Source organism: Acanthochromis polyacanthus, chromosome 9 (genome assembly GCF_021347895.1).
Source record: "Acanthochromis polyacanthus isolate Apoly-LR-REF ecotype Palm Island chromosome 9, KAUST_Apoly_ChrSc, whole genome shotgun sequence".
NCBI classification, from domain to species: domain Eukaryota; kingdom Metazoa; phylum Chordata; class Actinopteri; family Pomacentridae; genus Acanthochromis; species Acanthochromis polyacanthus.
This window is the reverse complement of record NC_067121.1, coordinates 31,216,210-31,243,784: the sequence shown is the minus strand read 5'-3', so window position 1 is coordinate 31,243,784 and position 27,575 is coordinate 31,216,210. Positions and strand designations below refer to the sequence as shown.

Sequence of the window (27,575 nt, the reverse complement as noted above, 5' to 3'; positions counted from 1 at the left end):
GATAGTGGGTGTACACTTTCGGTGGCAATTTAGTTTGTTTCATGTTGCCAGTTGAGTTCATTCATCATGAACCAGTATCAAAGGCGATTCAAAATGCAGCTTGGTTTAAAAAAATCCTCTCTAACTGAGTCCAGTCTCCTTTTTTGAAATCTCCTTTCAGGTAAAATGAGTGTAGTCGAGTTTTAGCTAGTATTAGATAGTATGAGAAAGTATTCTCCATTGTATCTGTTCATTTTTTTGTTTGCTTTCTGGATGGAGCATGGTGAACTTTTACAAGCTTGTGTAATAGTCTATGCAAAAAAGCATGCAAATACAAAAGAGCACAATACAGCAGGCTTTGAGACACAATGTTCAGACCCACAAAAGGGAGCCAGCTCACATCGGAGATGTTCATATGAGCAAAATAGAAACTAAACTAATGTGAATGCATGAAGTCCTGCAAACTTAATGCAGTAATGGTCTGGTGTGTTTTTTTCTGATTAGAAAGTGGAAGTAGACACAGCCCGGTGTCTCCATGTGACAGCTGTGGGTTAGAACATTTTGTTCAGTTTGTGTTGGTGGCACCAAATGCAGACTTATTTTAAGAGGTGTCTCATATGTGTTTCATGCAAAAACTGCTGTGTGTTCTGCAGACACCTCACCACAACTTCCTCCAGTTGAGACAAGTCTGGTTGTACTCACCTCTCTGTGGGAGGAAGGTTGAGTTCATCGGGTACTGTACAGAAATATAGCACTTGATAAACCTGGAGTTTAATCTGCACTTGCTTCTATGAGTCAAAAACACTACAGGATGTTACATTCAGGAAGTGAGGAAGACAGCAAAATTATAGAAACTGAGTGAAATTCTGGTTCTCACAGTGACAGCAGTTGATGGAGGAAATTCACAGATGGGTGTTGCAACCGATACAGAAAATGAGATAACAGTCAACGCAGTCATTAACATCTGCGTCCAAACACACCACACATTTCCTGGCAGGCAGACTAACAATGTCACAAACAACACTTATCTCAGGAGCAGTTCACTATGGGTACTTAAACTCTTGAGGTTATGTACATTTTATACACCAAGCCTGCAGCTTGTAAACCAAACAAGCTGTAGTACAACTTTACTCAGTATGATATACATAATTCTGCCTCGATTCAATGTTTATTTATGAATTCATTTCATTGATTTTTTTCAATGGTTAAACCCACACACATACAATAAATTATATGATCTTTGTTGTGAAGCAACAGCAGAACACTGTTGCTTCACAACAATCTTATACAGACTGCGTGTAGGCTTCACAGTCAACATTATTCCTGCATCTACTGCTACCAAACTTAGATCAAAATGTAGCCATTTTTAAGTTTTAAGTACAGATTCATTGTAAAATTAGCCAAACATAAAATAAAATACATTAGCAAAGACTGGATGGCATTTAGAGTAAAATGCATTTACTTCAAATAAATCAAGAGAAGATAAAATTATTGGTCACAACATAAAGTGAAACTGCTACAAGAAAATATAAGACTTCTGCTACAAGAAAATATAAGACTTCTGAAGCAAAGAGTTATAGGTAGGTAGGTCAGGTAGGCTTTTTGTTGGTCTGTCAGTGCATCAAAACTAATACATCTCAATAACTAGGACAAATCCTACCAACTCTTTAATAACTTCCTTCAAACATTGACGGGACGCAGCATTTATGGTTTTTGCCTCATCATTGGCTGGATAGATTCTGCCAATATGCAAAACTGAGACGGTAAACAGGTAAACAGTACACCTGCTTCACCTCAGCGTGTGACATTACAGACATTAGCATTCAGCTACGTGCCTAATCACATTCTCACAGAGTCGGTCTCAGCTCAGAGTCTAAGGGGTCTAAAAGACTGAGGCTCTTTTGCTCCCTAGTGCGACCTTTAAACAGTAAATTAATCAGCGTCTGAGGATGCCAGTGTTGAACTGTGATTCACACTTACATTTGCTTCATTATTGCACATTGAAGCTATTGATCCTAAGACTTGCAGGTAAAGAGACACCTGGACACATTTTTATGGCAGACGACTATGAATTGCTGTATTTTCGCAGTTTAACATTTTACACGCTTCTGAGTGGAGAAAATTCCAGCAAACAACAATGTTAACTGAAAATAGTTCCGTTTTTCTGCATTGTGTAGAGTGCAAATCATCAAAAATCAGGAACTTTCATGATAAATAGGGTTTTTAGACATTATGTAACTGAAGCAGTGTCCATGCTAACTGCTACAGTGTATTTCTTAAGCTACCGATAGAGGTGCTGGTGCTGGAAAGTGCCTTTAATTCATATACATCCATCCATTAGCTAGACCTGCTTTGTCCTCGGGAGCATATCTGGGCTGACATTGGGTGAGATCGTCAGTGCATCTCAGTTTTAATTCACTACAAACTTCTAAAGTAGGAATGACACCGTGGGTAACTCATGACCCATGTCTGGAAAGCAGTCATGTTAAAAAAACAGAACTTGACCTACAGCAGTTTCCTCCTTCAAATCTTGGAAATTTCTGATTAGTATGTTATTACTTAGATTACTGGAACTCAGTCAGATAAAACCATAAAGCAAAAAAGAGAGAACTGCAACTGAGACATATATAAAGCCATAAAAAAGGACTTATCACGTTCCTGGGGAATTTTAAATACTCTTTAGAGGTCCGGAGAAATGTGAAAGTTTCTGGTCACCTAAAAAGCAGAAGTTAAAAGTAAACTCTTAAGAACTTTTACTGTAAAAGAGGGGCAGCTACAGTGACCCAGTTGAAAAGACATGATGATATTAGCTGTTGCGCTCATTGGTGGTGAGTAACTGATCAGATTTCAGATACAGATTTTTTGGTAGTGTCACACCAGAGCCTTCAGGCAATCTTACTTTACATGTGTGACGGACAATTCATTCAATGTTCTAAGTCTATGAGCTTCGACTTTATCTGAATGGAAACATGGAGGCGGCTCAGTGGTCTCAGGCTGACACCACGTAACCACTGCGGCCCTGGTTTGGTTCCGGAGAGCGACCTTTGCAGCAAGCCATCCCCCTCTGTTTCCTCCCGTGTTTCCTGTCTGCCTTCACTGTCAAAGGCTAAAAAATGGTATGAAGGTGTGAAATGGAAAGAAAGACATTATGGAAGTCTGCTGCAGAGGAAATGTTCAAGTCTGTGTTTTTGAAAGAGATAAGACAAGATACAAGAATGGTCAGAAAGCCCCTAAGAACCGGCTGCATAACGTCTTCAGTGAGTTCCGCATGCTAAAGTAGCATGAGCAACAAACATTGAAAAAAACCAACGAAACAGTCATTTCCAGACGTGTTAAGTGAGTGGGAGAGAAATCTTGAGAGATTTATGAAACCAAACAACACACAGAGTTTAATTTGATCACACCATAATGTGCAAACATCCTCAGAGCGAACTGAACTTCTGCTGAACAGCTGCCACAATAGCCTCCAGAGAAAATTACAGGATAATGGTAAATGCAGCGACATAATAGCAGCAAAAGAAGAAAAGAGTCATAAAGTCAGCAGCTGAGTAAAGTCCATTACAGAGTCATATCTAGGAGACACTTTGAATGCACAAAAATCAAATATTGATGCATCGCTTCGGGTTAGTTAATGCTTTTCTAGCATTTTGCAGCTAAAGGGTAGAGATCATATGAGGCCATGCTGAGCCACCAGACTTAAGTATCTCCGTCCCACAAAACCAATAGTGAAGACTGTTAGAGGTCTGCACACTTACTCTAAAACTACTTCTCATACTAACCCACTTTCCTCTGGCAGGACTTTATTGTGGAAACATTTCTCTGTTCCCACCTTAGCTAATGCATGTATGATGTAGGTTTAATTTAGCTGAAGCTCTTTTACAGACTCTAGACTGCAGAAATGAAACCAACTTTGAACAACTCTCTCAAAAAAAAAAATCTTAACAATGCTAGACTAAAGCAGAACCTGCAACCGATAGCAAGAAACAAAAGGTCAGATGGTGTCCTAAAAGTCTGGCGTGTGTCGTCTTATGTAACCTATATTGTAATTATCTGATTAACAAATGAAGAAGCACAATTCTACCAAACATTTTAATACTGTACTTTAATGTTGCATATGAGACTGGATGCACTTCTACATGATAGTCTTGTCTGCATAAGCAAATGATAAGTCAGTGACCAAAAAAAATACTATTAACTGTACAATTATAAACCAAAATAATAAGTAACTGCACCACCCCATTGTGACAAATGCTCTCAGTCTGGACAGCAAAATTCCTGTTTGTACTGAACTTGTGGAGGATGCATTTTGTGCATACTAGTTAATATTTTCATCTGTAAAAATAAGAGTATGCCATTTCTTCTTTCAAAGGGAGTACTTGCTGTTACAGTGAGTAATTAGCTCTACAGGTGGCATGAACCTCCAGATACGAGTGCTCCACAAAGCTAAAGGAGACTTTTTAAAAAAAATACTTCAGTGAATGCTACAATAGTTTCAGTTGTAGTTCACAAAAAGCTTCCAAAACTTGAAAGAGAGCCAGAGTTTGGAGGACAAAATGGAACATAGACTGAAGCGTTTGCATATCTGCTGCTGTATTTTCCACTGGCGTATTTGCATCTTCAGACTTTAAAACAAGCAAGCACTGATCGCGCTGAAGTACAGTACGAACACACAGCTGTAGCTGTTTGCCATCAGTTTGCTTGTACGTTTGCGTCATCCCCAACTTCCTCTTTGTTTGTGGTTAGCTCAGAGCGATGTTGTGACGCTGCTCGCTATCCTCATTTCAGTACTTCTGCATATATATAAAAGGGGACGCTGCGGGTTCATGAAACAGACACAGTTAGAGATCTCATAACTGTGTTAGAGCAGCAACACGTACAGTCACACATCCACAAAGCATCGTTGCCATGCCAAGCCTAGTCACATCCCCACCCAGGGAGCTGCAGCACCTCAGCATGGACACTGACAACAAAAAGGCGGGAAAACACAGGTAAACCTTGATTCTTTTAATCCATGCTTACCATCTGATAATGTTATTTTTTAATGTGAAATAAGACATGCTGGTTTGTTTGGTTTACCAGGGGAGGAAACCTGAAGTCTCGGCTGCAGTCTCGATCGACTCAAGCCACTAACAGTGACGGGTAAGTGAAATAAAACTGTAAATTAAACATCTACACTGCTGATGTGTTTGTTTTATGTGTGACTGACAGTGAATCCTTCTCTTGCAGGCTTTGTTTTGAGGAAATGTCCCAGTGGTCGAGCTCACTAGACAGACTTCTATCATCGAAATGTAAGTTAATCAATATGTTGCTCCACAGTCGAGTCTCTCAGCATGTGTTCTGCCCAAACAGTGGCTAACTGCAGCTTGTTTCTTTGTTCAGATGGAATGAGCATATTCCAGGCCTTCCTGAAGTCAGAATTCAGTGATGAAAACATTGAGTTCTGGGTGGTGTGTGAGGACTATAAGAAGATCAAATCATCCTTCAGGATGTCCTCCAGGGCCAAAAAGATCTTCAAACGCTACATTCAAGCCGAGGCTCCCAGAGAGGTACCTGCAGAGTTTTTAATCATTTAGACAGATTTACAGCACTGCTGCTACTACTGCTTTCGTTTTTAACTGACGCTCATCGTGTTTCCTTTGTTTTCAGATAAACATTGACCACAAGACCAGGGAGGTGATCAGGCGGAACATTATGGCGCCTTCCGCGGTGTGTTTCGATGATGCCCAAAAGATCGTCTACGGGCTGATGGAGAGAGATTCCTACCCACGTTTCCTCAAGTCTGACATTTACAGGACTTTACTGGACTCCACATCCGAATCAGTGAAGATGTAAAAAGAACAGACACCAGAGACTTTGCGTTTGTAGAAGCTGGACTGTAAAGCTGTGCCCAAAAATGCTGGATTACCTGAGAGAAGTTGTGTTTGTGGTCATGAACACCAAACATTTCTAATACATTCATGCGGTCCTTCTCAGTTGTGGTTAGCTTTGACCTCATACGACTGTTAGAAGAGAGGAGCAGCTGGTTCTGCAGTGAAAAAAAGCTGAGGAGAGCTTGCTCAGAACCAGACAGGATGATGGGAAATGAGGCATCCGGGTTAAAAATGACTCTACTTAATTAAAAAGCAGCTGCTGTGAAATTATCTGTAAAGTAAAGGACTTCCCAGAGATGCTACGATTAGGTAATGAAAATGCGAGGGACTTTCTGTGTGAGACACCAGGAAGTGAATGTGGTGCAAAAAACACCTTCCACCCAAGATGAAAGTGCACAAGCTGGTAGATTCACACATCACCTCTGATGATGTTATCTCACTAGAGTCATAAATATGCAGATCCAATCTAGATGTGGATATTTTATATTCAGACTTGTGCATGTAAGATTTTTTCATTGTGACATCAGTGCTGACCTGCTGAACTGATATGTTAAGCATGTGTTATAAGCTATATATTGATAAAGCATTCAAGCTTGTGAAAACATTGTGAATGAGAATATTATACTGGAATTCTGTATTTAATAAAAATCTTACATTTACGTCACAGATGTGTAAGATCATGACTTTTAAATACACAACGTGAAAACATCTGTTTTTTATCAGACAGCCACAAATGAACTCTGATGAGTCCAGAAAGGAAACTAGTCACCACTTAATTCATTTGATTCTTTACTCATTCATACACTTACTCACAGTTGCGATATTTACTATCAAGTGGTTTGGCTGAGTTTAGAAATATCTACAGCAGCTCAGTGGGAAACATAGTCATGTTTTCTGCAGTGGTGAACGCAGCACAGTCTTGGCACGTCTGACTCTGTGTGTCCTTGTCTGTGTTTATATATTCCAATCATTAGACATCGTTTTGGGAAATATGCTCATCTGTTAAAGATGAGAAGATCAATACTTTCTCTCAAATCTGAGCTGTGAACATGAAGCCACAGCTGACCTCACTTCACACAAAAATGAAAGAAAAATTAGCCTTGTTCATTTCACAAGTAAAAATTCCACATGTAAGCAGGTCTAAAGTTAACTAAATATCATGTTTAGGTTTTTATTGTGTATTATTATTTATGAAAAGAGGCTTATTCAAAGCCAATACCATTTGCCTGTATTTTTGGAACTGACTTGTACAAAAACAGAGAAACTTTCCAGCTTCAGTTGAGGTGTTTTATTTTTTTCAAGGGCAGCAAAAGTGACAAACGCCTGGTAGGGTTGAAAAGTTAACGGTCAGTGTTTGGATTTTATACGGTTTCCTTTAGAGATTTCTCATCCAGCTTCAGCAAGAAGGTGAATAGGCTTATTCCTTTCATTTTAAATATGTAGCTTCCCCTTTTATTCTGTTCAAACTGACCCAAGGCTAAAAAGTGTGTCTATTCCACACAGTCAGACACTATAACATTTCTTTACATTTTCATGTTTTTGCTTCTCACCACAGCCACAGTATAAAGTGTTTATATAAAGTGAAACCTGCAATAATATTTTTATGGTTGCGGCATGAAATCAAGATTTAAGATGTTTACGCAGCTCAGTTTCTTTGGGGATGTTGAGGTTACTACTGCAATATAAAAGCGAGTTGTGTAATGTGAAGTTTTCAGCTAGTAGGAGTGCGATGGTAATGGCACTTGAACATGGTGATTTGTCTATTCTTCAGAAACTCTTTCAAATAGTTCAGCGTTCGCTACACGAATAAGGCAGGTTGTCGCATAATGTTTCCACCTACGCAGCATCTGTTCTTACATCAGCCTTTCATGTGTCACTGGCCTTTCATGCTTTTCAATGGGCTTTCTTCCCATCATTCTACGATGCTTTCAGGCCTCTTTTTCACCACTCAGTCTTTCACTCATCAGTATAGCAAACACACGTCACCGTCAGAAAAGACAGCAGAAAGATATAAAACTGAAATTCCGTTTGTGTTTTCTTTTCCTTTTCTTTAAAAAAAAACTTAAACAGGAAGTTTATCTGAGGACCCATTAGGTATCACTCCGTTAAAGGTTACAGAAATTAGGAAGAAGATTGCGCCGCCACATCCTCTTTTAATCTTGCTTTTGTACGTTTGGGTGAGCACACACACACACACACACACACACACACACACACACACACACACACACACACACACACACACACACACACACACACAAACACACGCTCACTACTAATAATGCCATTGAAGCGCCTTTTTTGCTTTCGGATGGTGAAAGAAAACAAATTATAAGTACAAAAGCACCAAAGTCATTTCAGGCAGAATCAAAACGTCCATTTTATTCCTCACAGAAGCAGTTGAGGCGTCACAGTGACACAGACAGGTCGCTGCCTGACTAGTCATCATTTCCTTATTTGTACTGGTCTGTTTATTAGTAACAAGAGGATCCTGTGACAGAGAAGTCATATGGCAGTGGGAATCTCTAAAAAAAAAAAGGGTAACAGACTGCTTGAGCTATCAATCAGGGGATCGAGAAATCACTCATGAAAACTGCATAGGTTGTGATCAAGACTCCAATTCTTATTTGAAATTCAAAGGTTTAACGGTCTCTTGCTTCATGTGACAGGAGTCATCATTCAGGAAACACATGATCTGTATGTAGAAAGTCACTGTGACGTTGCTTAACCAGTTCAACAAAGGAAGCATTGTTCCAGCACAGGTGAAAATGTTCCAAAGAGGAAATCTTTCTGCCAGATAAAAATCTGTTTCGATCAAACGTGCTGTTAAACGAATTCCAGCAATTCCATTTTTCAATTAGCAAACAATAAATCCAGGACAGAATGTTTGGCATTTCCTCCATCAGGTACAGTATTCTATTTTAGGAACAAAAAATGGGACAGTGCAGCAGCACATATAAAGAAACAAGAGTCTACTGCCATGTTACCAGCTCTGTCAGTCTGCACCATGGTGACTTATATTGCAGCACAATGGTGCTCTGAGCTAAATGTTATTATTAGCAGGCTGACATGCTCACAGTAATATTGTCATCATACTGATATTTAGCAGGTACAAGGTTAATTCTGTTCACCATCTTAAGCCTTTTTAGGCGTTGAAAATGTAGCATTGCTTGGTTCAGTAATCTATTAAAGTCATCAAAAACCCATGACAGTGACAGAGAGAGGCACAGTGCATGTGAATAGCATTTGTCATGTGCAGATGATTGGGCGGCACGCCAAGGAAATAATAATAAACAAAAGAACATAGCCTATCAAGCTATGAACTTTCCGACAATCTGCTTTTTGCAGATGATGTTGTTGTTGTTTTGGACAGACTGGCGACCTGTCCAGGGTGTCCCCTGCCTTCGCCCGAGTCAGCTGGGATAGGCTCCAGCACCCCCCGCGACTAGTGAGGATAAAGCGGTGTACAGAGAATGGATGGATGGATGGATGTTGTTTTGTTGGCTTCAACAGATCGTGACACTGAGGCGGCTTGCAGCCAAGTCAGAAAGAGAGGCTATTGTTCTCTACCTGAAAACAAACAGTGGATTCCTCCCTGAGTTGTTGCCCCAAGCAAAGGAATTCAAGCATCTCGGGATCTCGTCCACAAGTTGCAGTAGAATGAAGCATGAGATGGACAGACTGGTGCAGCTACAGTAGCTATGTTGGCGATGCAAGGGACCGAGAGCTCTCAGTTTACCAGTCAATACACATCCCAAGCAGTGATTGAAAGAATGAGGTTGTGGATGCAAGCAGCCAAAATGAGTTTCCGCCATGGGGTGTCTTTGCTCAGCTTTAGAGAAAGGGTAAGGAGTTCCTACAACTCGACTAGAGGTGCTGCTATTTTGCATTGAAAGGAGCCAAGCAGTTCAGACATTTGATTAGGATTCCTTCTGGGTGCCTTCCTCTGGAGGTTTTCTGGGCAACTGAGAAAAGACTCTGACGTAGTCCGAGAAGTGGCAGCAGGAGTTAATTTCAGCTGACCTTTAATCTCCGAGGACTTTTTAGCGTGAATCCTGACAGACTTCAGGGGTTTATTCTTATCTTTGAATGGGACTGTCACGAGTTTTAAGAACATGAAATTTATTAAGCAAAACATGAGTTGCTAATTACACCGCTCGAGCACTCAGAGGAAGCAAACTCAACTGTACATGTTCATAGTGATGTTAGTTACATAAATCCAACAATACAACCGAGTCTCCAAGTGAACTGCAAATGAAAACTTGTAAATAAAACTTCTTTGTTGGTCTCCCTGCTGTAATATGTAAAACTTATCCGGGAATGAAACTCTATAAAGCCTGCCTTGCAAATTTCAGGTCTTTGTATAGAGTTGCAGATCTTATTTTAGAGCAGAGGTTTACATACTGTAAAATATTACTGCGCTGTTTGTAAAGAGTCACACACACGATACAAGAGCTTACAAAGGTGATGATGTCTGTTGAAAATTATGCTTACCCAGTCTGAGTTTTATTTGTGCAACAGCATCCGGCTTACTGCATTTTCTGGTTTACTGTGGCCTAAATTTGTGTGATCGGTTTTATGTAGGTGACACAGTGATGCGAAAGGAGACCTAGATACTCTGTTTTGCTTCTCCGCTCTGCTTGTGTTTACTTTTGCTTCCACAGTAATGACCTTAATGAGAAATCATGAGTGCTACAACGCAAACATTTCCCGTCATGTGGTCCCATTCCTAATTTTCACGTCTCAAATGTGGAAGTGGCTGAGATAATTGCATGCAAAGATTGAGGATTAAGGTTCTTTCTTTTCAAAAAATGTTTGTTTTTCATCCGGTAGGATAAAGAAGTAGGAATTGCAGTAGTTATTCATTAAAATGTGTCAGTTTTGCAAACCCAGGTATTTGGTTTTTATGTATTTGGCTTCAAATGTGGGTTAAAAGGACGTGAAGTGATGTGAAGCCCATTCCAGCAACTGAGGAGTGACAAATCCATTAGAATTAGTCTTTTTGCAAACATTTTAGCTCATAATTGAGAAAAGACTTGCTTAAACCTACATTTTAATAGCATGTGTGACTACGCAGCAAGACATGACCGACATACAAGCTGTGATCAGATGCCACAAGTTGATAATACTTTATTTTGAGATTTCACAAGACCAAAATGTGGGAGCTGTACAGTGGCAACTATAAAGGTGAGTATACACATTACTTTTTTTCCACACAATATGTCTATAATCATACTTTATGACATAGAAACTGAGTTCATGAGCTGGTGATTGAATAGGACAATGGTTTTATTGATTTGTTCCCACTGCCAGTGCTATATAATAACTAAATGACTTTACTGTCTGCATTTTTTTCTCAGTTGAAGGTGTTGGATCTGCTGTAGCGATAAATCAAAAACTTTCTGCACTAGTAATCACCTAAACTCCATTCAGATGATTACTTTTTCATTCTTTTAAAGTTCAGGTTATAAAAATATATATCAGCACACAGTTAGATGTGTTTGAAGCAGCAGACTTTCTCTCTGAGAGCTGCTTCCTCTTGTAGACAGCCCACTCAGGTCATGTGAACCACACGTGAAATCATGCATCACGTCCTCCTTTCGGTTACAAGTTCAAGTTCAAACTTGTCTATACTGGTTTTGTGTGGTTTTTCTCAGTGGTAATCTCCAACGATTTCAGCGCCGGTTGATTTGGCGGCACCTTTAATTACAAGGGAGCAGCACCTGTTACCTGTGGTGACAGCAAATGCAGTTTAATGCTACAGGTCACGGAGCTCTGGGAGCAGCAGAACAAAGTAATGCCAGTTTAATGAAGGAGTCAGGCAATTATTTTTCCTATTATTCTGTGAGCAATCCCGATCTGATTTCTTGCCGCATGCAGCTCTTCATCTAATAGCTCGCTGTGGCTTCTTGTTCCTTTAGTCCCTGCAATATTTCAGACTGATCTGCTCAGTAAGAATGCCGTGAAAATGACAGTTGTCTTGTTTTGCAGACGGGCTTTTCATACGGCAGTAAATGCTAAGCCCGCTGATAAACATGCTGATTTCATAGGACTGCTTTCATCAGTGTTTCATCAGTTTCATACTTAATGTGCTGCAGCAGTAGAAAATATTCTGTTTGAATTAGCAGCAACCCAATAGAACATTTTTCTCTGGGAATGTCACCACAGACAGATCAAAACACTCCAGATCTATACCATACTTTCATAAGTGGGCCATAGTCAATCACCACTGTGTTACCTCATTCTGCAACAGTTTGAGCACACCAGCTCACCCATGAGTCGGCTCACACTGTAATACTGACAGGTTGTAAGGCTGGATGTTATAATTGGGCAGGAAACAGATTCGGCAGTTCAAACAAGAGCGCTTCACCCTGCAAATTGACAGGATTGGTTCTTTCGATTTGTTACATACCTGAAATCTGAATCTGTGCTTTTGTCATCAGCTTACTGAAATGCTCTGGCATGGCAGTGACTGCTTGTTTCACTCACAAGACGTCATGTAGTGTATAAAAAACATAATATGAACCTGTCAAAAGTGAAAAAGAACAGCCACATTTTAACCCGAGAGAGACTGCAACAGACATTTATGTTAATGGAAATCTTGCAACTTTCTGCCCAAACAGTTCATGTACACAGTTATTCATGTGACTGAGTCAAATAAAAGACTCCTTATGTGTGTATTATTTAATCAAACTAATGATTCAATGGTTGAGCCAGAGGAACCAGATGAAATCTTTAATCTATGATTAAACTATGATTAGCTAAAAGTTCATGTTGCAGTGTTTCAACTCTTTTGTAAACAAACCCTTTTTAGCCTTGCCAGTGGCAATGTTGGCCTATCATGTTTGCTCCACGCTGAAATATTACACAACTGCCCAGAACATTTCCTTGAATTTCCACACAAACATTCATTGTTTCTGGATGATGAATTCCACTGACGCTGGTGGTCCCCTGACTCTCCCTGAAGCGCAAGCAGCAGAATAACACTCGCGGTTTCAGGTGAAATATCTGCTGGAGGTATTATGATGGTTATGTTACTACTCAGAAAAAGGGTTGCATTCTTACATGTCAAATTATCATGGTGAACATCATAAACATTACTGCTTAGCATTGTCATTCTAAGGATATTAGGATTATGAGGTTAGCATTTAGCTCAAAGTGACGCTGAAGCAGAAATACAGTGTTAGTGAGCTGCTAGTACAACAGCAGACTCTTAGTGAAAGTTTGTTTATTAAAAGTAAACAATTGAAATTCAGCTTTTGTCCCCATATCTCCATCTCAGTTCTCATATTTTTCCCAATTCTTGGATTCTAAATGTGTAAATGAGACCCACATGGATTTCCTTCTGACAGTCTGCACATTTGCACCCTTCTCTCATGTATCCTCTTCTTAAGATAATCCTTTATTGTTCCCACGCTGGGGAAATTTACATGGTTACAGCAGCAACATTGCAATAAACATATTTATACATGTATAACAATTGTATAATAATATGTACAATATGTACAAGGGTCTTTCTGCAACATACAATTACAAGACCTCACCACGAATCCTCAGTGCTCCATATATAATGTCTTTATTTCTGGTCTTATTCCATGAAAATTAAAATTTTATGTGCATTTTATGAACAACATCCTTCCATATGCGGTTGATTTCAGCCAAGATTTAGCTCTCTGCTTAAATTTCTAAAGAAGTTCTTTAGATTACTGAGAAAAAATGAAGTATTTCACTCATAGTTTGTTATTCTGCCTAAAGAGAGCATGAATTTAAATAAAACATTTAGAATTTTGCTGTTTCCTGTTTCCTTTTAGCTTTATATACATGGATCAATGCTAAGAAAAGTTGAGTACAAGATAAAATGTTTCTGATATTTTACAGTCACTCCATGTATCAATTCCAAACACACAAATAATCATTTTGCTTTTCTGAACGGCGAGCTTCAGGAGAAGCAAATCTTTGATGGTATTAGTTTCATTATGTAAAATCATAAAATTAATAACATTTTCAGATAGCAAAAATTCCAAAAATGCCTACCAACTCTAGTGGAAGGAACATAATCCAGTTACTGTGAGAGAAAAGCCAGAAGCAATAGGATAGAAAAAGCCAAACAACTTGAAGAAACTCATGACCAGTTGACCTGCGACTAAGAATAGCACAGACTTGACTGGTGAGTCCAGTGACGTAAGGACTAGCAGACGTTTAAACAGCCTCGCGCATTTAAGTGTGGAGAATGCGATTGGGGGGGGTGTGACACAGCAAAGTTTTGTTCTATAATTAAACACCAAGGAAGAGCGCAAGGTTTGACGTACTTTCAGCTTTCATGTGGTGCCTTCTAATTTTGCAACAATACAAGATAAGAGGGGGGCCGGGGGCTGGGCGGGAGGAGGAGGAGGAGGGCAGAGAGCTGAAAACTTGTAATTCAGGGAGAAACATCACTCGCTGAAATCACAGTCAGATTCCACTCTGACCCTGACCCTCATCAGCGAGCAGGGACATTCAGGATCCAGCGGAGAAGCTGTGAAGTTGGAAATCTAAGTGACATCGATGGAAAACTTGTTATATGCATACTGAGAATTACAGTCAAATAATTATTGGAAGTAGAGCAACTTTCAGTTAAAATATGAATGGGCTCTGCAAGACTTCATCTGTGGACCTCCATGGTAAAAAAGGAATGTAAGTACAATACGTTTTGTTTACATTAAGGCTTCTTTGCAGGTTTTCTTAATCTATATTTTACTCATCTGTCCTCTTTTGCAGAGATATCGCTTGGAAATCCAGAATACATACCTTCATACAGACTCCTTTGCTATGGAAGAAAATCAGCAGGTGTTTTCTTTATTAAATTATACAAAATTTTAATATTGTGTTGCCTGCTGTCTTCTTTCAAATGTGAACTAATCTGTAAAACCTCTGTTTTCTCCTGTCTACAGACAGGAAACAAATGAAGCAAACCTATTGGGAGAATCTCTGGAGACAGTCCTTTCCAGGAAAAGTAATTTCCATCTGCTTTCAAGCAATAAAAAACTAATATCATGCTTGGTTACTGTTTTCTTTATATTGAGGCTATGTTCTCTTGTGTAAAAGGTGGGCAAATGGTATTTCGGGAATTTTTGAAGTTGGAGTTCTGCGAGGAAAGCCTGGACTTCTGGCTCGCCTGTCAAGAGTTCAAAACTTTTGATAGTCCAGAGGAACGAACACAGCGAGCAGCGAGCATTTATGAAGAGTTTATCAAGGCCGATTCTCCCAAACAGGTAAAAGCAGTGTGTACAAGACTGTTACTTCACAAGACAGATTTTTGTGCTGCAAAACTGACTCTGTTTTAATTGTAGATGATAGAAACAGAATTCAAAAGTGCAATTTTGGCTAAAGTAGCATAAAAGAACCTCAAAAAACAAGTTTAAAATGCTCTTAAGCTGTGGTAGTAACACAAATGGCTTCGTATGCTGCATAGTCTGAAACAGTGTTACAGCAGTGTGATCTTTGCAGGTAAACTTGGATTTCTACACAAGAGAAATTATCCGCCAGAGTCTTCAACAGCCAAGTTCATCATGTTTTACTGTGGCTCAGAAGAAAATCTACAGCCTGATGGAGAATGGCTCCTTCCCACGCTTCATTCAGTCGGAGCACTACAAAGTCCTTTTTGATGCAGCCTCTAAGCAGAGAGGCCTTGGGAAGCACCGTCAGGCTGTCAGGATAAAAAGCACTTGAGGCGTAATACAGTATGGCTCTGAAACGGTCAAGCCTGTAGCCTGACCTCTGATTCTTGCACAAGGACTGACATCCTGCAGGTTGTTGATGGTGTGAAATGTTGCACAGACAGACTGATGTAGTGCTGTTGCAGGCACTTCCCCTCCTCTCAAAATATCACAACAACACAATGTTTGGCAAGACTGAAAGCCGTGATGGTGAAATGCATAGAAGGTACTGCAGATGAGGAACACTGGACTTCACCTACAGTAAAACTGTGGTGCTTATTACTGTGATGGTTCTGACTGACGCTACCAGTGTCTTGAATGTGAACTTGAATATTCATGGACAGTAGGACTGTTTTGTGCATTTAAACAATATTATCATGTTTGCACAGTGAAGTATTGGAGAATACTGAAGACTTTATTCTGTGGTAAAGTCACTGAAATTGTTCAATTGTTTGCAAAGAAAAAGACCATCAGTGTCTTCACTGGTCTAATGAAAGTGCATCCTGTGTCTTTACAGTTGTGGTGCTATTGCCACCCAGTGGTGTCTGTGAAGCCTTACATGAAAAACTACATTCTGATGTCCTGGTTTGAAGAGTTGCAGAAAATAATGACAAGAAAGACATTATCAAAATGTAACCAGTGAAACTGAATAAGTGGAGGTTTCTTCTCAATTGTAGCTTATTGGCTATCAAGTGGAAATAAACTATCATTAATTTAACCGTTTGTGCATCTCTTCCTGTGACAAATTAAAATATTCTGAGTGGTACTGATGAAGGACAGCTCAGTTTTTCTTTATTTTAACTGTTGCTAGAGCTTTAACCTCATAAACGTGAAAAAATGACTTATTGATGGATACAGCAAGGCTTCAACCATTTTTATACTTAAAGGAGATATATTAAGACTAAAAAATAGCTTATTTTACAAGAATAAATCATGTTTTCTGCTGCACTGTGAAAGGATGATTATTGAGGTAACTTTTCTATCAGTACTGGATTATAGTGACATTTTATGCAGCTATGACTCTTTACCACTTTACACTAAGATTTACCACAGACAGCGCTCATCGCTGTGAGCCGTATGGTGAAGTTGAATGACCGTCCATCTCTGTAGGACACGACAGACACTAGGTTTGGTTTATTTATAAGATCTAATAGTTTTTTCTCCCCTGAAGTTTACTTTGCTGCTGTCTTTTAATGTTGGCCCAAACCAAATAAGCACAAACAATGTAGCGAGTGCCAAATGTTTTCACTGAATTCTTTCATGTGTAACTGAAACCTGGAATAACCAGCATGTCAACTGGTTGATTTATTCCTGATGGTTTGTTTATTTTACTAACCTGCCTCCTTTTAAATATTTTTATCATTAAGTTTAGCTCAATTTTATGCCTTTGTATGCCTATATGTTCTGTTTATTTGTGTCTTTGCTCGGATATGTTGCTATGTAAAAAGTCTCCAAAGGTTAATTATGACACTAGAAATGATTTTTCCAGGCTAAAACTTAAAAAGCTGCCACAGTAGAGAATCAGGCCAAACTGTCTTCATATATTTTAACCAATTTATCAGCATTTAACATCACCATCTTCTCTGGGCCCCCTATAATGTTTTATAGCCATTCTGATGCATTTCTGAGAGGGAGAAGCTAAAATAGAAGACATGATTAAATAAAGAACACAGAAAAACATGCAGGGCATACAGGGTCAGTTTCTGACTGCATGTGACAGCCACATGATTTAAGTGTTCTCTGGGATCCAGCGTTTATTAGCTAAATCTGGAAGTAGGCACAAGTGTGTGTGAAATTACAAAAACACACCGATCTATTAAAAAGGTATCGGATGCATATATCAGTTTGTGCACAGTCTCTGATAGTTTTAATTATGACAGAGAAGCCTATTAAAATCCTAAGCCGGTGATCTATGATCTGTGCTCATGGTTCAGCCTAAATGTAAATCAGCACCAGATCAGTTTGCATATATCTTCTGAGCAGACATCTCCCTCGCAAACTACAAATATAAACTGGAAACATTACTAAATAGTCAATACGAGAGAGAGAAATACAAGACTAAAGCTCTGGTCTTGATGCCCTACATGCAGAGTTCTTTAGGCCAATATTAAACCTCCCTCCATTAACTATACACCATTTAATCCTCATTCAGGCTACACATAAAGACAAACAAACACTCTTTCCTTTTTCCTAGTGTGAGACAAACAGCCAACACCAAATTCCTCGTGTGTCGTGTACGTACTTGGCCATTAAAGCTGATTCTGATTCTGATTCTGACATAAATTGGCAGAATGTCTCTTTGCTGTTGAAGATACAAAGAGGAAAGAGATCCTGACTGAACACATGCAACATCTCGTGTAAGGAGACAGACATGCAGCTTATCTAGCTGCACAATATGTGGCTAAACGTCTCAAACAGCATCACTGAATATAACAAATAATTATCGTGACTTGGCATGCTATACCTGTAGACACACATGCAAAATGATTCAAGGATCTGGGTGGTTTTATTGTAATATGCACCAAAAACAAAGAACAAAAACAAGGTAATTCAAAGCAGAATGAATGCAATCATCACTCACATCTGCTTTTACACACTGAGAAAGGAAAATATTGAGCATACAGAACATGCTGTATAAAGTAGGTCCAATAGTTATGGTGCAAAGGGTCAAAATGTGCACACAGTAGTGCAGAGATTACATTAAGTGCTTTAATCAGTGATTTCATGGTGGGCTGAGACAGAAATTTAATGTTTTTCTTCTTGTTTTCCATTGTCCTCTTCATGATATTCCTCCTGACGTTTTTTTCTGTTTAAACTGTCTCATCTTTTTTGTTTGCAACCTCCTTGTCAATCAGCCATGAGTGCATATTGAATTGAATTGAGAGATGCTGCGTGTGTGTTGGTGTTTGTGTGTGATGATACTCTGTATCCCGGCATCCATCGCGGCACCGCCCCTGGTTATCTCACTGACGGTCAGAGGGGAGGCCTGTCTGCATCTAGCTACATCAAAAAACTTGAGCACTGTGCTAGTACATTGTGGTAAGTACGTGTTTATATCACTTCAGCGTTCACAGACGTGTCTAAATTCGCCAACTGTGCGTGTTCGTAGCGAAGCCGACGCATTTTTTTTTTTTTTTTTTTTTTTACAGTTTGCGTATTTTAGTAGCCCCGCTGCCCATCCCGGCTAGCCGAGCTTTCCGGTGTCCGGCCAGAAGGGAGCTCAGATTGGGGGAGTTTGTGCTGAGAGGAGAGCGGATGGTTAACATAAATATACACTGAAGTTACAGCTGAGAAACGTGAGGAGTAGACTGCTTATAATCAACCACATAACTATCTGGAGACACCTTTAACATCAATACAGCATATTTAAATCGGCGAACTAACTTCGACTGTCCTCCTTTGCTAGCTTAACTAGTTAAGTTAGCAAATCTGTCCTGGCAACGTTAGTTCTCTTCAGGCTGAATTAGCCATTTGGGATCCCCCGCAGCTAAACCTTAACATTATGTGCGGTTAAGTTCTCTACCATCTTCTATTAACAGCTCACTGTGGCTCCTATCAGTCTTATTTGTATCATCATGTCCTGTAATCGGCTTTAAGCTATTTCTGTCAGTGCGCTGAGGCAGTGAGTAAGTAACGCAGCTAACCAAGTCAACGTTACTAAGTGTTGATGTGGCTTCTCTACTATGATTGCTACAAGAGTTAACTCAAACCTTTGGTAGCATCAGGGATTGGCTAAGACACAGAGTTACTGACAGTGATTGGGGGAAAAAAATCAGTGCCAGGTTGATTTATGGTGTTAAAAGGCTCGAAATCATTGAAGATACACGTCAGATCAATAAGGAAAGATCACATAAAAGTAGGAAGGTAGGAGATGTGAAAAGTACCGGTCTAAATTTGATGTAGACTGGGCTGGACATCCAGATGTAGTGGATATGTGATGGATTAAGGATGCATGATTAACTTCCTCTGAGAGAGTGACAGAATAGCAGGGAATTTAAAGAATGAGGTTTTGAAAAAACAAGGATTAAGAGTGAAATCGTTTTGGCAAAGTGGAAGTGACAGAGGGAACAGTGCATATTCACCATAAGAAGTAGAGACAGAATATGAGTGTTCTCCTTTCTATTTCAGGCCTTCTCAAGTGTTACAATGGAGCCATCAGGAAGCACTACGAGCAACCACACCCTGAACTCCACAGGTGGCGGTTGTCCATGGGAGGTCAGCGACAAGGCCAGGCTGTGTCGCTTCCTCTGCTACGGCTCGGAGGGAGACGTATACACTGCCAGAGAGGAGGGTCGCGTCAGCATGGAGAACGTCGGAGCGCTGCTGTCCATGCTTCAGGAGGGCCGAGGTGCTGAGGTGGTGGAGGATATAAGAAGGTTCTCTCAGGATGGCCGAGCTGTCAGACCGGGCCCTTGCTTTTTCGCCTTGGCTTTGTGCTCCCAGCACTCAGAGCTGAAGACCAGGCAGGCAGCGCTCAAAGCCCTGAAGGAAGTCTGTCGGGACCCTACCCATCTGTTTTCTTTCATCCAGTACAAGAAGGAACTAAAAGACGGCATGAAATGTGGGATTTGGGGGCGTGCCCTGAGGAAAGCAGTGTCTGACTGGTACAACGAGCAAGATGCCATGAGTCTAGCTGCCGCTGTGACCAAATGTAAACAGAGAGAGGGCTGGTCACACCAGGATCTGCTCAGACTCTCCCACACCAAACCAGCTAAAGATGGTGAGTGTACACAGAGCCGCATTGATGAAGGTTATGACTTTGTCCAGTTTTTTTCATACATGAGAGGTGACAATGAAAGCTTAATGAAATTTTAAGGTAATTGTTTGTGGAATTTCTATGGGCATTTGGAGTTTAAGCTATTATCGCGTGTAGTATCTGGAAAAACATGTCAGGACTTTGTCTGCAGTTGAAGTTTCAAAGATGTACATATGTCCTGACTACTGGGAATACCTTGTATGGTTGAGGTGAAGGCTTAACCATATGGGTAGAGCGTGTAGTAGGTGAGATATGCTGTGAATTCTCTGGATAATAACCTGCTGTATCCGCATGTGGGCTTAATCAGACATATTGACAAGGGAGTCTATATGTAATATATTAGTAATTTACTGATATAAAACCACAGTATGTGAGTCACTGTTAGAGTTGCTCCAGCTAAGGCCAGCACCTGGCTGCTCATTTATTTATCCTTTTATTTTATTATCCTTTTATTTCCGGAAGCGTTTCCCTGCAGCATAATTTTGTTGTGCTCATTTCCTAACACTTCCCAGGAACTACTCAGTGTTACTAAAGGTTTGAAGCTTAGCATCTCTAGAAGTGAAATGCAGCAAGCATGTAGAAGTCCCATTAACAAGAAGAACTGTCTTAACAAACAATCATTGACAGAAAGTTAGACAACTCTTTAAATGGTCTGAAAAATGACCAATGGGTTGAATTAGTTCTCAGCTTTTTCCTCCTGTTATAATGATAATCTGCATCTTTTGCTGAATTATAATCAGCATGACGCAGATTTTAACCCTCTGTCATGACGTCACTTTTGCGGACAATGAGATTGTGATGGCGGTCTCTTTGTGTTTTCAGCAATCGCCTTGATCAGCAAATACATAACTAAAGGATGGAAAGAGGTCCAGGTGGCTTACGCAGACAAAGAGAACTCAGATGAGGTTGTCAAAGTGCTTTCGTATCTCGAAGTGGTGGAGAAGGTCAAGCACAGTTGTGACGAGACGGAAGTCATCAGTTTAATAGAGGAACACAAGCTGGAGAGGGAACAGCTGCTGACAGATCATCTGAAGTCCAAACAGGTGAGTGGGATTATTGTTTTCATCATTGTTGTCACATATTTAGGTTAGAGGTATCTTTTCTGAGCTTTATTATCATCGTCAAATAGTGTTACACACCTTTATTACTATGTAAAGATGATGAATTGGCTGTGTTTCATGTAGGTTAGTATTTGCTGGAGTGAAGTGGTTTGTTCTGTAACACGTTAGAATCATTGCCTGGGTGTTTGTCATATGGAAAGTATTTTTTGTAATCATTATAGTTGCAGTGAAGTGTGCATTTTCAGATTCACTTTCAGCTCCATTTTACTTACAGTCTTTGCAGTGATGGAAACAATGAACATGTGTTGGTTCACGTCTTTGGATAGACTGACCAAGTACTTTTTACATGGGAAATAATAATTAACTGGAGGTGGAAATTGCGCACAAATGTTGTGCTTCTCCCCATCTGGCATAATTTTAGTGAGAGAATATGTGGTTTTCTGCAGGTGTGGAGAGCTTTGTTGAAGGAAATGCCTCTCCATTCAGTGCTAAAGATCTTGGGAAAGATGACATCAAACAAAGTCCTTGAACCAGGAAGCTCAGAAACACAACTTGTCTGCGAGAGAATCCAGAGCGAGACAGTACTAAAGAAGGTACAACCCATAACTTTTCTAATTCATTTACAGTTGTGTCTTTTTTTCTTTTTTTTAAAAAAGAGTCAATATTCAAATATTTAACGTGTCCTGAAATCACCAGGCGAAGCTCCACCCTTTCAGCATACTCTTGGCATCAGAACACTACAAAAGGGGCCAAGGCTATCAGGGCAAACCAAAATGGGAACCAGACAGCAGCATCCTCAAAGCAATGGACTCTGCCTTTTACAAGAGTTTTATGGTAGGTTATTTTTATTTTCACAACTTCTCACAGACTGCCAGAGAAGACGGCTATCGGCGACAAATAGATCAAAACAAAACTCATGTTCTGTCACAATTTTGTCCTCAGAATGTGGAGCCTGTAGGTAAACGCTTCGTGGTGGCAGTAGATGTGAGCACGTCGCTGAGCAGCGTTGTCCCAGGAACGTCAATCAGCACTGCTGTCGCCGCTGCAGCCATTACCATGGTAAGACTGCACCAGAGCTGTCTGTGGGTAATAGTCGTTTCAGTTGGAACAGCTGCCTCTGTAAGCAGGGATCAGCTCGCTCCATCTTTGGAGGAAGCCTGGTGAAGGAATTGGTCTGTTGACACATACTATAGATTCCTGGGAAATTCCTCCTGCAGTGTCTTAGTCCAAAGGCCCTCCAGTACTTATTAGCTAGGAGACGCAACATTACAACAATTGTTCTGGGATTTATTAGGAAAATTGCAGTATGTGACTGTATATGCGTGCTTTGTTGTGGAGCGTTGCGTGTGTACATGTGGAAAAGAGAGGAGTTTTTCAGACAATAATTTCATGCTTTACTTTTGGCCTTTTTGTTTGACAGATTTTTGCAAGGACAGAAGCAGACACACATGTGCTGGCCTACTCTGAAGGCGCTGTGGTTCCGTGCTCTGTTTCTGCTGACATGACACTGGCAGAAGCGACAGTTGAACTGGTTAAGGTGAGTCATGCCATGGCACCAAAGAAGAAGAAATTAATACCAGATACTAGACAGTTTACTTTACACTGCAAAAACTCAAAATCTTATCAAGTCTATTTGTCTTATTTTTAGTCAAATGTCTCATCCCACTTGATTTAAGATAAATTCACTGAACAAGTGACATTTCAGCCAGATGGAGGGACTTGTTTTAAGACAATGCATCTTAAATATCTTGTAAAGTCAGACAATCTTGAAATGATCTTGTTTTGACCCTTTTGTCGTCCTGCGGGTCAAATTGATCCGTTTTACAGTTTAAAAATGTAAAAAAAAAAAAATTTTTTCACAGTGAAAACTTTCACATTTTCAAATTTTTTGGTGGAAAAAAAGAAATGTTAAAAAATTTCTTTAAGAACATTAAGAAAAAAACATTTTTCCCCCAATGTCCTTAAAGAAAACATTAGAACTTTTACAGATATACCGTATATGTAATCACTTTAGATATTTATAGTATTTTTTGGAAGATTTTTATTCATTTTTTTAAAAAATATTTACAATTTTTTGATATTTTTAATTTTTTAAATTTTATTTCTCTTGAAATTTGGGGATTTTTTTTAATCAAGCTTTTAAGGGAAACTTTTAAGGAATTTTCTTCCTGGAGGTTTTGCAAATTTTCATAAATTTTGGGAATTTTTTGCTGAATTTTTGCATTTTTTCAGACAAAAAAACAATATTTTTGGTGCCATAATGAGAACAACAGAAGGGTTAAGACACCTAAGCTTGACAATCCTGGTAAAATATAGCTTCACATAAATTTTCTCAGCTAATTTTAAGATCTCAATATTCTAATAAATATCACATCTTATTTCAAGAAATCTTACCAAGCCACTTTTCTTTTGTTCTATTGGCAGATTTTTTTTCCCACTTATTTCAGAGTAAAAGTTCTTTGAAACAAGTTTTTTTTTATCTTGTTTTGAGAGGGGCATTTTTCCAGTGTAGGAATTGGAGGATTTTACAGCCTTTTATAACTGCACAGTGTCTGTTACATATAGGTGATTCACATTGATCTCACTGAACAAATGTTTCTCTTGACCTCTGAGCTTTTGCGTTCCAGATCCCAAGTGGGAGCACAGACTGCAGCCTTCCCATCACGTGGGCCACAGAGAGCGGGAAGTCTGTAGACGTATTCATCGTTCTGACCAACAACCCGCTGTGGACGTTTACCGCCAGCCCACTGGAGTCTCTAAAAAAGCACAGACAAGTACATTTATGCATTTATGTCTGCCTAATTGAATAGAATCCTCTGTGGTTAACATTGTTTGTGAAAATATAACTATATTGTGCCAGGTTAAATAAATTAAACTGATGTGTGCAGACTTAATCAGGGAAGTAGGATAAGGTTCTGTTTCACATTTATATTAAAGTTACAAAACAAAAGAAAGTGGATCTCTTGATGTCATTTAACAGAATGGCTTTTGACAAGTGCATATTTTGTCATTCACTGTTGTTGCTCATGTTGATACTTGGATAAATATTTGTTATGTTTGGTAGATACACCTCAATTTTTATTCCGCCAAGTAATACGGCAGAATCATGTAACGATCGGCATATGTTTGTCTGTTAATCTGTGAATCTGTCTGTCTATGCAGCATTACTGAAAAACTGAATAACAGATTTGGATAAAGTTTTCAGGAAAGGTCAGAAATGACACAAGGACCACCTCATTAGATTTTGGCAGTGATGCGGGTTATAGTCTGGATCCACAGATTTGTTAAAGATTTCTGCATCATTGCGAAATAGCGGCACAGCGTCACTGTTACTATGACAACAAGTGAACACTCCATCAGCTCCCTGCTGACGATCACATGACTGCAATACTACTACAAATCCACCGCTGCGGTCTTATCGGGACTTATCCGTCTGAAATGATACAACAACTGAGCAGCCTTGGTGGAGTACTGTGCTCTCTGAGAACTTTTCTTGTTTGTGTTTGCAATACAGATGTTAAACTCGGTGTGAGAACTCATGAACGGCTTTCTAGTCCTACTGCTGAGCCCTAAAAACGAACTGGGATTACACAAATATTTACAACACTCATCATCAGAGGAGTTTACTACAACGCAAGTTCAATATAGCAAGGCTTTCTGTGCATTAGCTTGTGTGGCAAATTCTAAAACACCAGTAAGAGATGGTGATTATCACAACACTCCCACAAAAGGGGTCATCTGACTCCACTTCTGCACAGAATGGATTCATCACATTACCCACTTCACTCAAGCAGAATGGGTTGTTGTAATGAAGAGCTATGAAGAATTTAAAAAAAAAAAAGCTTTTATGGCAAAAGCCCTATTTATCCAAATCAGACAACAGGGGAATGCTTGTAGAAAACTGTTGATCATGTAAGTTTTACCCCTCAATGCTTTCTCAATTCAGTTGCCTGTTTATAGCACGAGAGTTGCACATTAGAGCTCTGAAACTGAACCTTTTATTCATTTAAACATGACAATCAAACATGCATTTCAGTCTCACGCTGCCCAATAATGCAGGATATGGAAGAGAATATTATCAGGAAAACAGCTACTGAAAGAATGATGTCTTTTTCAGCCAATTTAAAACCAAAGCTCTGACCATAAACTCCTCTAGAGCAGGTTGCCATGGTGACCTGACTGGTTAAAGGAGAGCCACCTTTGTGATTCTGGTTTTATGTTCCTCACTAACCAAAAAACCTTGCTTTGTAGCACAGCCATGTGCCTGCTTTTTACAGTCTTGTCTTGATTGCAGATAAATGAATATCCATTTACAAGCAAAATGTTACATGTGTCTATTTTCCACAGGCATCAGGGGCCAATTCCAAGCTGGTGATGTGTGGGCTGACATCCATCGGACACGCCATCGCAGACACAGAAGACAGGGGTTTGCTGAGCGTCTGCGGCTTCGACCTTGGAGCTCTGAGCGTCATTCGTAACTTGGCCCAAGATCTGATCTGATTAAGTGTCGGGACTGTCTCTGAATCATGTCGTGGGAGCAGAATAAGAAGGCACAAAGTGGACCAATGTGGCTCACGTATCATTTAGAGTGCCCGAAAACAGCACTAATCCAAAATCATGCTGACATTTCCAATTTCTCTTTTTGTGTTTTGTCGCTTACAAGTCAATTGACAAAGTGTCCAGCAGGCTGGACGACACTCTGGAAATGTTATGTGCATGTGTTTTTTGCACAATTTTAAAAGGAAGTGATAGGACGTGTTGTTGCATATGGGCTGTTTAGTGCTTTGATGGTTCCTGGTGAGACACTAACCCATTTAACAATAAATTCCTCTCACATATAGAAAGAGTTTGGGAGACAAATAAGAGGAACAGAATGTTAGAGAGGTAGTGAAACTGTAGATTTATTTCAAGAGGATTTCCTGTAGTTTACAATATGTATCTATTGTATGATTTAGCAGGTTTGTGTTACATGTAGAGCTATTTTAAACCTGAAAGCCTGTCCCCACTATTTTATGTAGCATTAATATAAATTATTAACGTATATAAAAGTGAGGATTAAAACAAATCACCAAAAGTCAACAGAATACATTGCAGTTTTTTCTTGGTATTCTGTTAAATTCTTTGATTTATTTGGTTGGAAAAGGTTGTTTTTAATAGTAGCAGATAGGATTCCTTTTTTTACACAACCCTTGTCTTTAGTTTAGCTACAGTTTTTAGTTGTTTTAATATTTGTTTTCACCTAAGTCAGTTTGATTGTAAACCCTGTTCTGCTCTTGTTGAATTTATTGTTCACAGAAATACCCTCGGTGCTCTTAAATGTGATGTTACATTTCAGGAGATCAATTTAGTTTATGGGTTTTTGGGGATTTTCCATTGTGGAAAATAAATGCCAATGTTTAGAAACTAAAATCAGTTTACAGTGAGCTAGTGAAATGGACTTCTTCACATATTTCAGTCTGAACTCTATGCATCACAATTGGACTTTTACTTTATTGTTACTGTATGTGCAGAGAAGGATAAATCACCTCTACAGTAATGTTTCTGTATCTTTAATGTATGAATGTTTGTTATGCAAAAACTAACAGATACTTGCTACCTTCCCTGAATACAATAAACTGAATGTACTTTTTTAAGACATGTAACAGTAGAGATTTAAAGTACAGTGATTTATATTTGTCCAAATACAAAATAAACCTACTGCTTACAGTGTTTTATTGTTAGGGGCCAATTTGTTTTGGGAAAAGTACAAGCAAATGACTACAGTGGTGCTTCTTGTTTTAGACTGTAATGATTGACAGCATTCACAAAATTTGTTACCTATCTTTCATTCTGGTGTACTTCAGTCTTTGTAAACTCCTGACCATGTAACTGTGAAGGATGTTCGTCCACACATACGTTCATTTTCTACGTTAAAGCAATGTCCACTGTCTTTTTGGTTGCAAAATGTTCTAATGCTAAAATCTTTGTATGAAGTGACCCTTCGATACAATGTTTGTAGTTTGGCCAGAGAGATAGTTATGAGGTTTGGTAATTCGCAAGTGTTTCACCTCTATGATTAAGTTGTTTTCCATCATATTGTATTCATTTTGCTTAACATGTAAGTACTTGACTGTAGTGGCAATGTAAATCCTTCCCTAATAAATATGTTGCTGCTGTTCAGATGTTGTTTTCCATTTTAGAAACTACTGTCAGAATTTGTGCGAATGAACTTGCA

At 39.4% G+C, this 27,575-nt stretch overlaps 2 protein-coding genes across 2 annotated transcripts; both read left to right on the top strand.

Annotated features, from left to right (window-relative positions):
- The first annotated feature begins 4,796 nt into the window (after window positions 1-4,796).
- LOC110964522 (regulator of G-protein signaling 21-like) lies at window positions 4,797-6,513 on the top strand. Its single transcript, XM_022213290.2, has 5 exons — window positions 4,797-4,967; window positions 5,059-5,118; window positions 5,206-5,267; window positions 5,359-5,525; window positions 5,626-6,513. The coding sequence occupies exons 1-5, from the start codon at window positions 4,885-4,887 to the stop codon at window positions 5,809-5,811; spliced, it is 558 nt and encodes a 185-aa protein (XP_022068982.1). The 5' UTR covers window positions 4,797-4,884; the 3' UTR covers window positions 5,812-6,513.
- Window positions 6,514-18,461: 11,948 nt separating this feature from the next.
- Window positions 18,462-27,520, top strand: ro60 (Ro60, Y RNA binding protein). Its single transcript, XM_022213130.2, has 9 exons — window positions 18,462-18,583; window positions 19,673-20,264; window positions 21,123-21,343; window positions 21,808-21,954; window positions 22,058-22,195; window positions 22,304-22,420; window positions 22,782-22,898; window positions 23,989-24,135; window positions 25,709-27,520. Exons 2-9 carry the CDS (start codon window positions 19,691-19,693, stop codon window positions 25,859-25,861), a joined length of 1,614 nt encoding a protein of 537 aa, XP_022068822.2. The 5' UTR covers window positions 18,462-18,583; window positions 19,673-19,690; the 3' UTR covers window positions 25,862-27,520.
- Window positions 27,521-27,575: the final 55 nt, after the last annotated feature.